We start from the raw sequence: 12190 nt of genomic DNA on the forward strand, positions 1-12190 counted from the left end.
TAAAACACAGACAAGGTCAAATTAAGTTCACCTTTTAGAGGTGTTTGAAGTGAGACAATTGGAATTTCCAAACGCTGTACTTTCTTTCAAAAACCGCTTTGAGGAAGCGCTGTACAACTATTATTCATTCCTGTCGTTGGGTGCACCTCAGCCCTCACGTTTCTCCACCGTCGCATCATGTCCCTCCTCTTTAACCATGTCGTCCTTCCTCCAGAATCGATCTATCGTCGAGGAGCCAGACGATGGAGGAAACTCTACCAGGTCAAAGGGCACCTCTTTCAGGCCAAGCGCTTTAACACGGCAAGTTGCTCTCATTGTTCTTGTGGTCGACATTCAATGGTGATGCTGATACTATAAAAATGAATTTGCGGCACACCTTAGCAAGCTGTTTCAAAGTGTCTACTACTACTTTGTGTTTTAGTTCGTCTAAGCTTTACACTCCACGTTTGTATTTGAAATCACATCTGGGCTCTCCTCATAATGTTATTTGAAGTCTGCTGTCTGCCAGATGACGTAATACGCTGTGATGTAATCATATTTGAGCCAAGATGTTCTCGGACGGCACTTAAGACGTTTTGCTGTAATTCCATAAAGGAAGGAAGGCGTGTCATCCTCTATATTTGGCCCTGCCTTAAAGTAAAGCCATACAGTTGCACTTCTATTTAACCGTGACAACCAATTTTATGTATCATATTTTGTATATTATATTATACAGCATTGTTTGTCTACCACAACCATGCATTTGAATCTTTGACAGCTCTGTGAGACTCAAAGTAACAGTAAATCAATATATTTTTGGGCTCATACTTATTAATTATGTACAATAATAACACAAATAAATGAATGAGAATGAACTTGATTTATTTTCGAACAATCTAAAAATAGAAAAGTAATTGACAAATGAAAATAGGAAAGAAAAAAATCTAAATAATAATTTACATAATAATAATGAAATATTAATAAATATAATAAAATACATACATGTTTGACGGTATGATTGTCCTTTTTCAACCGCGACTGTTTCTTGCCCTGTGTGTGACAAACAGAAAGCCTACTGTGGCCTCTGCAGCGAAAGGATATGGGGGCTTGGCGGGCAAGGCTACAAGTGTATCAACTGCAAACTGCTGGTCCATAAGCGCTGCCACAGACACATCCCTCAGACCTGCCAAAGGCTTATGGTGAGTCACTTGGTAGCGGATCTGTTCGGAACCTCCGTACACTTGATACAATATTCCGTTTCTGTTTCATAACTGCTAGCAGTGGGATTTTTTTCCTGTATTAATCTTGTATTGGGGACACTGAAAACAAATAAGCTTATCCTCACTCGGGTCGTGCGTGAGCTGGAGACTACCAGCTGGTTTTTAAGCGAGAGGCGGTGTAACACCCTGAACTGGCCACCATCCAATCCGAGGGCGAGTGGTGTGGTATTCAATTATGTCAACACATCAAGTTGATGACTGTCAAGTAGCGATTTACAGTCTCGACGGAAATAGGTTTCTTGTTGGCTCATCTCACCAGAAGCGTTTTTGGAAATATATAGTGGATATACTGTATCCTGATTAATGTACAGATGGAGACGATAGCCGGATATGTCAGACGCTTGTGTTTACATTTGTGCAGGAACATTTACTCAGTAAAATTAATTCTCTGAATCCCCCCCCCCCCAACGTAATGTTTTTTTTTTCCCACATTTCATTCGACATCTTCATTTTATATAAAACATGGGATGAAAGACATACAACACAATTTAAAATGCATTCAACCTTTTCTCAGTTATAATCGTTAATTCCTGACAGAAGGCAATATGGACGACATAGGAGCAAGTGAAACAGTTTCAATATCTACAAAAAGCTCACAGCCTTTAGAAGTCAGCAACTTCCTGTGACGGCTACTCTCCTTTTCAGGTGTGCCTCATATTATCCTTGCTTGTTTTATGCGATGCAGTTAATATGTAGTTGAATTTCGAAATTTTCCAGGTGTACAATTTACCAAACTTATGACAAAAACCATCCTATTGCCAATGCTTCCAGACCATAACAGATTTCAAATGAAATCTTTGAAGAAAATCTCGATAAGGAGATCAATGTCATTTTGTTTACTAAGTTCTTCCTCACTGTTTCTTCTTTCTCACAGACAGCCAGTAAGTTTTTTAAGTACCTCTGATTAAATGTAATGATTTATTGCACTTCCTGTAGACTGTTCCAAGCACCTCTTTAAATGCAAAACGCATTGCTTTTGACTTCAACATATTTTTCCTTACAGTTATACACTGACAAGTGTGAACACATGATTCGACACATATATGAAGGTTGGGCTCTATTTAGTCAAAGTTTTGTTTTGTTTTTGTTCAGGATCCAGCTATGCCATCTCAGGAGCCCTCTTCAGATGCAAAGAGTGAAGAGGTGGACCTTGCACTAGATGATGACACAGAGAACAGAGATGGAAGTAAGATGTTTGGTTACAAAAGGGCACACTTGGTTACTGTCGCAACCAACTGTTGCTGCTTTTCCTTTGATTGTTTTACGACCTCGAAGAGTTTTTACATGAATAAAAGAATTGACCCTGTCATAGATACAAAACTCAGTTGTAAGCTCAGGACTCCCTGTAACCATTATGCAAATCACATATGTAGCCACAAAACTTATTTTTCATGTTTGTATTTGTTATTGCAGGACTGTATTTACCACACAATTGTACAGTGGACAAAATTGAAGAGACAGATGTGGAGGTAAGCAACGTGCTATAAAGTATCTTCCCCTAAAATGATTGTCACAGTGATGTCAGTTTCTGCTTTTTTTTTTTTTTTTTGCTGTGTTTTCTGGATTACTCAAACCGCCAATACTGCAGAATGTCCGCTTCTGCTGTGTTTACCTTGTGAAGTTCACGATGTAAACATGAGCAGGCATTGTTCTATGGGTGAAAAAAAACAAAACAATCAAATGTAGGGCTGAGAGAAGATAGAAAATCAATGAGCATTGCACAAACGTTGGCCGTAGCAAATTTATTTATAATGTCCAAAAGAAAGAACATTTTACTTGGAACAAATGCCAAAAGGGCACATTAAGGAAAACAACAGGTGACAATTGTAAAGTGTCAGTGTCATTAGGAACAGCATTCAGGAGTGAATGTATAATGAGTCACTGTTTGCACAAGACTCCATGCGCTAATACAAATGCTACATGAGTTTGGCAAGGTTAGTTTGGGAAAATAAAAGCTACCTGTGCTCATCATCTCAAACTTACATTTACAAACAGTAGAGGTTCTTGGAAATCTGCAGAAACATTCTTTTTGGAAGTTTAAGAGATAAAAACATTTCACCACCAAGACAAATAGGCAAATAAGAACCATTTATTGTACTGTGTCTTGAAAATATGAGTGTATTGTACATACTTGTCCTCTCTTCTTCACCCAAGGACATTAAATCAGTGGTGGATGGAATCGACGGTATCAAGCTGTCTCAAGGCCTTGTTTTGGGGTTAGGAGACTTTGACTTGATCCGAGTTATTGGGCGCGGCAGTTACGCCAAGGTGCTGCTGGTCCGCTTAAAGAAGAATGATCAGGTTTATGCCATGAAGGTGGTAAAGAAGGAGCTGGTTCATGACGATGAGGTGAGGCCGTTATCGATAAATGTTTGGTTGTCTGGAAAAGAGGATTATTCTATAAAGTCTTTCTTTCTTTCTTTCTTTCTTTCTTTCTTTCTTTCTTTCTTTCTTTCTTTCTTTCTTTCTTTCTTTCTTTCTTTCTTTCTTTATTTATTTATTTATTTATTTATTTCTTTCTTTCTTTCTATTATTTTAATTCCCCATTCCATTTTTTTGTTGTACTGACTGCACTGAACTGATTACATAACAATGCCGAGTTGTAGTTCAATTCAGCTTTTATTGTTGTAAAATGTGGAAATCTATAAACGGCTATTTCCGCTAACTGCATCAATAACTTCTTCGTTTTTTAGCAATTGATGTGCAAATATGTAAATGAGCAAGCATTTAAATGATGTATTACTTCAGATTGACAAGATTTGAGTTCTATGAGCAATTTTCACTTCACAAAGTACAAAAATAGCACAAACTTAATTCATGCTGTTTGTATGTGAGGTAGTGTTAGCACTCATTAAATGCTATATCCTCTATCCATCTATCAAATATTGCAATATTAACACAAATGTAAGTATACAAATACCTTTTCCGTTATTCACTACTGTCGATTGGCATCATGTTTTGTAAAGCCACTAGGTGGCGGTGTAGGCCAACTCAACTAAGGAGCCCTTCACGGTTACCCGACTATTTCCTCCAGCACAAGATTCAACTCAATAATAATGATTTGTTCTGACAACACTGATACAATAGAAATAAATTTAGTACATTTAACTTGAATAAAAAAAATCACAAGAAAATCCTAAGTAAATAAAAGGCTACTATGCAGTGCTGCACGACGTGTTGCCATTTCCAATGAAACCTAAAAGACAAACCCACATTCCAGTGAATTTGGAACTTTGTGTGGGACGTTGTACATCTCTGTCCGTCTGTATTCAATTGAAAACACTGCAAAAACAAGATTGGTCCGACTGATAAATTGCTAAGCTCTTTTGTTTGTTTTTGCATAGATTTTTGAATTTGATACCTGCAACACGTTTTATGAAAAGCTTTAACAGAGGCATATGAACCTCATCATGTTTCTTCTGAACAACATGCAGTAAGTGTTTGGGAAGTGAGGACACTAATTGTTGAAACTCATTCTTGCTTGATCTACAACTTCAGTTGCTCAACACAGTTTAGTACTTGTGCTTTTTCCAATGAAGCCACACTGTTTTGATTTATGCAGGATGTGGCTTGGCATTTTCTTGCTGAAATAAGTTGACGTTAAGACGTTGGATGGCAGCAGATGTTAGCTTTTTGGGGCTTCAAATTCAAAATGGGAAACTATCTGGGGAAAAAAACAACAGTAATCTTAATTTGTTTGTTTGTCTTTCCAGTATATTCAATTGAGCATAGACTCACTCAAATTGGAGTTTGTATTTTAAACTACAGACACAAAAAAGAAAAAACGTTTACATCATACACAATATTTTGTTCAGTCCGCCAGACTTTGTTTTCTAGCACACATTTAATGATTTAATGCTCATTTGATTTGACAACCAAGACCACGACCAATTTTCTTCAATAAATATCAACATTTTCCCAATTAAAGTGAATCATAGTATATGTCTGCCTCTGGGTTTGATTGGACATCTTGTTTTTATTTATTCATGGCCCTATACACACACACACACACACACACACACACACACACACACACACACACACACACACACACACACACACACACACACACACACACACACACACACACGTTAGTTGAATTATTAATCTTTGCAGCACTGTAATGCCTGACATCAAAGTAGGATTGTAACCGGCTTTGCACAAAATCGACTACAAAGTCGTAAAGATGAGGAAATTACCAATAGGGGTAATTGGACCAAACCTTCCAGCATTGGTCAATTTCAGAGATACGTACCTACTGTAGTTGGCGCTCGTAAAATATTAACTTCATCGGTTGGGTGACAATTTAAGAAGAAATATAAAATAACCATGCCGCAGGCTAAAAACAGACACACACGTGTACAGTTTAAAAATATATGAATTTGACAGTGCTGAATAAACTTTATAGAATACAAAAATGAAGGCATGCTCTATTACACTTGAGAATTTCTGTTTCGTTATAACAATATAGAGGGAAATCGTTAATTGTCATGCGGTACTGAAACGCTATAATTTATGATTAATTAATAACGAGGTCGGAGAATAGAAATAAACTGTTCCTAGGAAATCCTAAAACCTTTCTTAACTATACAGAAGACTATTTTTATATAGCATTATTAACTAGAAAATAATGAACCACAGTTAATATCAAGATAACTGAAGCTATGTAATTATATTTTTTGTTGAATTCTGATTTGTACGACTTTTAAAAGATTTCATAGTATTGCATCAAGTAATCCAATTAGATTTCGATAAATATATTGAGAAAATGTCAACGTCATCCTTGAGTGATGACTGATTTCTCATTCACAATCTCTCCAGGATATTGACTGGGTGCAGACCGAGAAGCACGTGTTTGAGCAAGCCTCCACAAATCCTTTCTTGGTGGGCCTCCACTCTTGTTTCCAGACAGAAAGTCGGTAAGAACCTCAATCGATATTTCAAGTTGATGTGTCATTTGAATGAATTTATTAGTTGACCAGTTGCATGCTTGGTTGTTCAGTGTGATGACATGCCAAGCAATGTCAAGTGCTGTACTTTTAAAAAGAAAAAAAAATAAATACTGCCGTTCTTTCCGGTAATACATGTGCCTTAACCCTCCTTTTAATTTCCCAGGTTATTTCTTGTGATTGAATACGTGAACGGTGGGGACTTAATGTTTCATATGCAACGTCAAAGAAAACTTCCTGAAGAGCATGCGAGGTAAGGATCACAATTTTGAGACATTGGTTTGCCTCAGCAAGCTTTGACAGCCTTGTGAGCAGGGTTGAAAATCTTCTTTCTTGATGCACATATTAAATTTGTCGTGTTTTTCTCAAAAGTCTGGAAGCATCTCCCAAAAGTTGCCATTCCACATTTGTCACAAACGGGACTCAAAAAGAGACCCCCGCTTCTTATGGCCAAGACCTTACAGCTTCCAAAAGAATTTCATAAAATATTTTTGGGTATTCAGGGCAACACACAAAATAATTAGGATCATTACAATTCTGTCTCCACCGCATCATCCAATCTGCACAAGTTGGTGTAAAACAAAACAAAAAATATTTTCCATTCACTCAGACAAAACTTTGTGGCTGATTTAAAATTCTCGAAAGCATGAACATGTCTTCCGTACAATTGCTTTTTGTGTCTCGTGGCATTTTTATTCTTGCAGCTTTATTTTCAACATGTTGTATATCGTTGTAAATGTTACTAATGAGAGCGCAGCGTCTCTCTGAACCAGCAGCGGAGAGGCGTGTAGGCGTTGCTGCCGGCGCATACGATCGCAGCCCTTTGGGATGCCCCTCCATTTAATTTATTTGCACCGCCTTTGCACCCTGACTCCATTTAAATATTCCTCAATCGTGAAATTCTTTTAAGAGCTTCTCACAAACACCCGCTCGGTATCATTCTCGAGCGGTTCCTCACAGACACTGGCGCCGCCCAAATAAATAATGTCTTTATTTAACACCTCTGAAAAAATATAATGAGCCCCCCCATTATTCATGCCTTTCTACTTGTGGGGGCACTCCAACTGTGCCCCTGATAAATGCTGGATCAAAGACTTGGTAATATAGAGAGGCACTGTTGGGCCCCTATCGGACCCCGCAATCTGTATTCTGGAGAGAGTGGCTGTACATATGCAAAGCAGCATGCTAATAACTCATAACGATTGTACATATTCATGAGTGGCGCTCCTGACGTATCCCTGCTCTGTGGGCGATGGATGGTGCCGCTGAGAGCTCACCACTTCTATCGGGTCCGCATGCCGGGACTGAAACGGGCGTGTACAATCGAGGCTGTCACAGTGAAATTGTGGGATTTGCCATTGTGCTGTCGAGCCATCTATTGCTCAGTGTTTGACATTGAGAGATTTGTAACAGGCACTCAGACTGAAGGCCCGCCAATCCTAATGGAAGCTTATCTCGCTGCGGCGGGTCATGAGCTGCCCACGTTGCGCTGCTAACACAACGATGTGTTCATCACGATGTCATTCGTATTGTCAAATCAGATGGCCTGTCTTGTATCTACATAGTTGCCTTGTGTGGAAAAATTGATAGCTGCTTTTATTGCGTGTCAATAACCTTGACGATTACAAATACTGTAACTAAGCAGGAAACGGTGTTGGAAAAAAAAAGTCAGTCCCGGAAAACGTAGCACACATGCGAATGTGATACACGTATGCAACACAAAGACTTCAAACTATGACTTTGGTTCCGTTAGCAATTCTGATGAATACAAACTTGATAATAGTTAGATAGTTTCACTGACCCACTCTTACGAACTCCATAAAATGATACATATGGTTAAGTGTTATTGTTTTCGAACCAAATTCTGTATCAGGAAAGAAAAGTAGACCAATTCTTTAGTCGTGCCAAAGCACACAAATCAAATTGATTCTATTTTTTTTTTTTCCTCGTTATGCAGGTAACACAAAAACCCGACCCACATTTCAAATGCATAGGAACACCGAAACCAAATGATTTATCGCAACATCGTCTACGCCAACAGCGGTGGCAATTACATGGCAGATTGTATAGGCCATTGGAGAGTCCGCTAAATTAAACCATAACATAGAGATTGTATTCCTGGGGGAAAAAAAGACATTATTATTCATAGCAAGTCACACAATGCAACGTCTGGCGCTGACAAAACAACTCATAAAATGTTCCACTAGTGAGTGGTTTAATTTTGTATTTGCTTTTCAATGAAACAAAAAACCACAAATCAATCTCTGCCATTTCAAATGATCTTACAACAGATTTTATGCTGCTGAAATCTGCATCGCTCTAAACTTCCTGCATGAGAAAGGTATCATCTACCGAGACCTGAAGTTGGACAATGTTCTTTTAGACCAAGACGGCCACATCAAGCTCACAGACTATGGCATGTGTAAGGTAAGACACACTGACATTCAATCGAATAAAATTCGTCAATCGGTCATGACTACACACACACTGCCTGATCTCATGTTTTCATTTGATTTTCCAGGAGGGGATCAGACCAGGTGACACAACCAGTACTTTCTGCGGAACACCCAACTACATTGCGCCAGAAATCCTCAGGGGAGAAGATTATGGTAAGTGAGGAAGCTCACGATCGGGTTACGTATTTCTATTTCTTATTCTCAGCCCAAATTAAGATGATGATTATTATATTGCCGTTGAACTTGTTTCTTTACTTAGGCTTCAGCGTAGACTGGTGGGCCCTAGGCGTGCTGATGTTTGAGATGATGGCCGGGAGGTCCCCGTTTGACATCATCACAGACAATCCTGACATGAACACCGAGGAGTACCTCTTTCAAGGTAAGTTGGCGGCAACTGGAAGCATAGCCGTTAGCTTGCAGTTTGAAATAGACGAATACAGTGTTACGACACATTATTGTGCTAATGAATTTCAAACATTTATTTTTACACTTAGACGTAATCCGTTGCGGTTTTATTCCTGGCAAAGATCTGACTAAGCCGGCTTCCAGCAATATTTACTTAGGTTCAGGGGCTGTTAGTTGGAGATACTTGGAGGCAAAGTACGCTAAAAGCTATGTTTCTGGCTGTTTGGTGCCAAGAAACAAAAAAACTAAACATTTAGGTTCATTTATGCCTTTGTTGGGTAACTGATATTTAGTGTGAGTGTGGAAGAAACACATTTCATGTGATGGGATAAAAATGAGCTCAGAGCTGTAAAAGGTTTTATGCCTGTGCCAATGCAGGCTTAGATGCTTCTGGCATGCCTCATTAACATGCAGGAATCACTAACAGGGTTAATTTTATTTCCCTCAAATGTTAATTAGCTTTAAAACTGAAGTTTCTCAAATCGAAGCTGGCCTGTAATCATATATGACATCACTTGACATCTTTTAGTTTTTTTTTTGTTTTTTTTGCTCATTTGCCTGCCATACTTGGACAGCTAGATTGCAGAAAATCAGATGACATATGCATTTCCTATTACCAGTGAAACTACGGCATGGTAATCCATCATTTTTGTATGATTTTGTTTGACCTTTGGATTGTTTGCAAATAGAATAAATTTTCCCCCAAATAATTCTCAAAATGAATTACCGTATTTTCCAGACTATAAGGCACACCTAAAAACCCAAAATGTTCTCAAAAGCCGACAGTGCGCCTTATATACATGGACCAAATTCCTAAATTTAAACTGGCCCGAAGCATTGTGTCATGAAATCAATCATAACTGACATACATAACAGTTTTCCATCCACTGGGTGGTGAACTTCCAGTAAAGAGACTCATGACTAAACTAGTCGGGACTTTGGACTACAACAACCAGCCCTGAACTGACTTGCACGTACAGAGCAATTACTTCTTGACAGGTGATGTTTTGTATGAATGCAAGACCATTTACAATTAAAACATAATTAGCTCTTCTATTCTCTTATTTGTGTTTCCTAGAGCCATATGGTACACTGATATCGCACATCCCCCATCACACTCCTCCGCCTACTGGCTTTTCAGAACAGAAATTCCTCCATAATGCAAAAGCCTTGTTGATGCAATAATATGTCTATGCTGTGACTGTCAGTAGCATGGAGCGGCACCGTAGCTATAGCATCTGCTACCAGTATAGCGGCCTCTGAGTGGGATTGCTGGTAGAACAGCAGATTCTTGGATGCAGGCCTTTGAACGGATATCACGTCTTTCACGAGCAGGAGCTGCTCAGCCATATGCCACCGAGCGCAAACGTGTGCCAGGTCCTGCTTTGCGTATCGGTGCTTTGTTTGCCTGCCTGCGTCAGAGAGACGCCCAGACACCATCAAATGTTTGACTCATAAGAAAATACAACCCCAATCTTAAACGTCAACACAAACTGTAGCAGGACATAATGGGCCTCTGGCATATTAGTCATTTTCTTGTTTATACGTTCGTCTGTGACCTGTGCTGCCTCTGCGGCACAGACTTGAATCATGAAAAAAATTAATCTCAGTCAAACTGATATGCTAATGAGCATCATTAGCATCCACGTAAGAGGAACAGTTTATGCCTCCAGTTGAGTTCAAACTGTATTTTGATGCCTGCAACAACAAAAAAAGAAATAATAAAGGCCAAGAAACTACCAGAAGTAAAGCAACACAGGCGTGTACAGCATTGAAGTGAATCTGAACGGCTTGTTGAACGTTAGTAAAAAAAAAAAATTACCATCTCAGCTCATTGTTGACTTGTCAGACATGTTGACAGTTGTCACCGTCTCGTAACACAAGGGACACAACGTTATCAGTGGGCTTCCAAAGTACTTGTCCATCCATTCGGATTTTAAACGCTCAATTATCAAGTCAATTTCTGTACTTTGAAACAAGGGCAGACACATTGTGGGGAGTATTGAATTTGTCTCTCCTTTTGCTGAGACATTTGCTGAGTCGTAGTCGTTAGGAACTAGCAGTTAACATTACAGAACTAATGTATATTCTCGATGACCTCTCGCATTCACAAGAATTTGTACGAAATAGGAAATAAAGGACAGTTTAGAATGAAGAACAGCATATAAAGGTGAAGATCTTCCAGTTTTCAAGATCATTGTTGTTAAATCTGTGAGTGTCCATCAAAATGGAAAGAAGCAACAGAAAGGAGTCTTCTGTGTCTCCTCCCTTCCTTGGACTCCCACGCAGTTAACATGTTGACCCACAGGCAGTTTGGACTGAGAATCATCCACGCCCCCGTCACAATTGTCTTTCTCTTACCATTGTTTTGTTGCTGTCCTCTTTTGACAACAGTTATTCTCGAGAAGCCTATTCGCATCCCAAGGTCTTTGTCAGTGAAAGCTGCCAGCGTGCTCAAAGGGTTTCTGAACAAGGTGAAGTCAAGTCATCATTTGTGTGAGCATAGCCATGGGCGCCTGCTTATGGGGCAGCCAATGCGTTGAAATAAACTTAGCGTATAGAGGAAACGTAACGTATCGAGGAAAGAACAAAGTACATGTACATGTAACTCATTCACTGCCATTGATGACTATAAATGTCAAAAACCTATTTTAACTGGGATGGCACTGAATGAGATAAGGAGCCTCACGAGTGAATAATAATAGTAATAATAGTAATAATATTGATTGAAATTGCACTTTCCTTGCCAACTTGCACGTTAAAAGCCCAAAAGAAATCACGTTGTTCGGGAGCTTATAAAGCGTTCAGTAAATGAGCTATTTTTTAATCCATTTTCAGTAGACTGGAGCTCACCTCAAGGCAATGCATCGCAACACACAGGATAAGTCTGAGCTACTTGAGAGTAGAAAAGGCCATTGAGTGGAAGGGGGAGGTCTTTCTAATTGTAAGCGCAGCCGAACTCCAGAAAACGATTAACATAGGTCCGTAAGCAAAACCTTTGCACTTAGTTATCTTCATTGCCATTTACACTCCCGACGGTTGTTTGTTTGGACTTCAACCCACACGCTCTGCACCGCTTACAGAAATATTCGCTCACAAATGCGAATGATTTAATCGCTAG

At 39.1% G+C, this 12190-nt stretch overlaps 1 protein-coding gene across 1 annotated transcript in view; it reads left to right on the forward strand.

Moving 5' to 3' along the window:
* Positions 1-12190, forward strand: part of prkcz (protein kinase C, zeta) — a 35569-nt gene that overhangs the window by 14487 nt on the left and 8892 nt on the right. The window contains exons 5-15 of the mRNA XM_085920934.1: positions 215-300; positions 1047-1178; positions 2352-2445; positions 2673-2728; positions 3414-3608; positions 6081-6178; positions 6375-6461; positions 8500-8635; positions 8730-8817; positions 8924-9043; positions 11464-11543. Coding sequence (XP_085777060.1) covers positions 215-300; positions 1047-1178; positions 2352-2445; positions 2673-2728; positions 3414-3608; positions 6081-6178; positions 6375-6461; positions 8500-8635; positions 8730-8817; positions 8924-9043; positions 11464-11543 — 1172 coding nt within the window. The remainder of the gene's footprint in view (positions 1-214; positions 301-1046; positions 1179-2351; positions 2446-2672; positions 2729-3413; positions 3609-6080; positions 6179-6374; positions 6462-8499; positions 8636-8729; positions 8818-8923; positions 9044-11463; positions 11544-12190) is intronic.

Source organism: Syngnathus leptorhynchus, chromosome 1 (assembly GCF_054491065.1).
Source record: "Syngnathus leptorhynchus isolate UIUO chromosome 1, UIUO_Slep, whole genome shotgun sequence".
Classification (NCBI taxonomy): Eukaryota; Metazoa; Chordata; class Actinopteri; order Syngnathiformes; family Syngnathidae; genus Syngnathus; species Syngnathus leptorhynchus.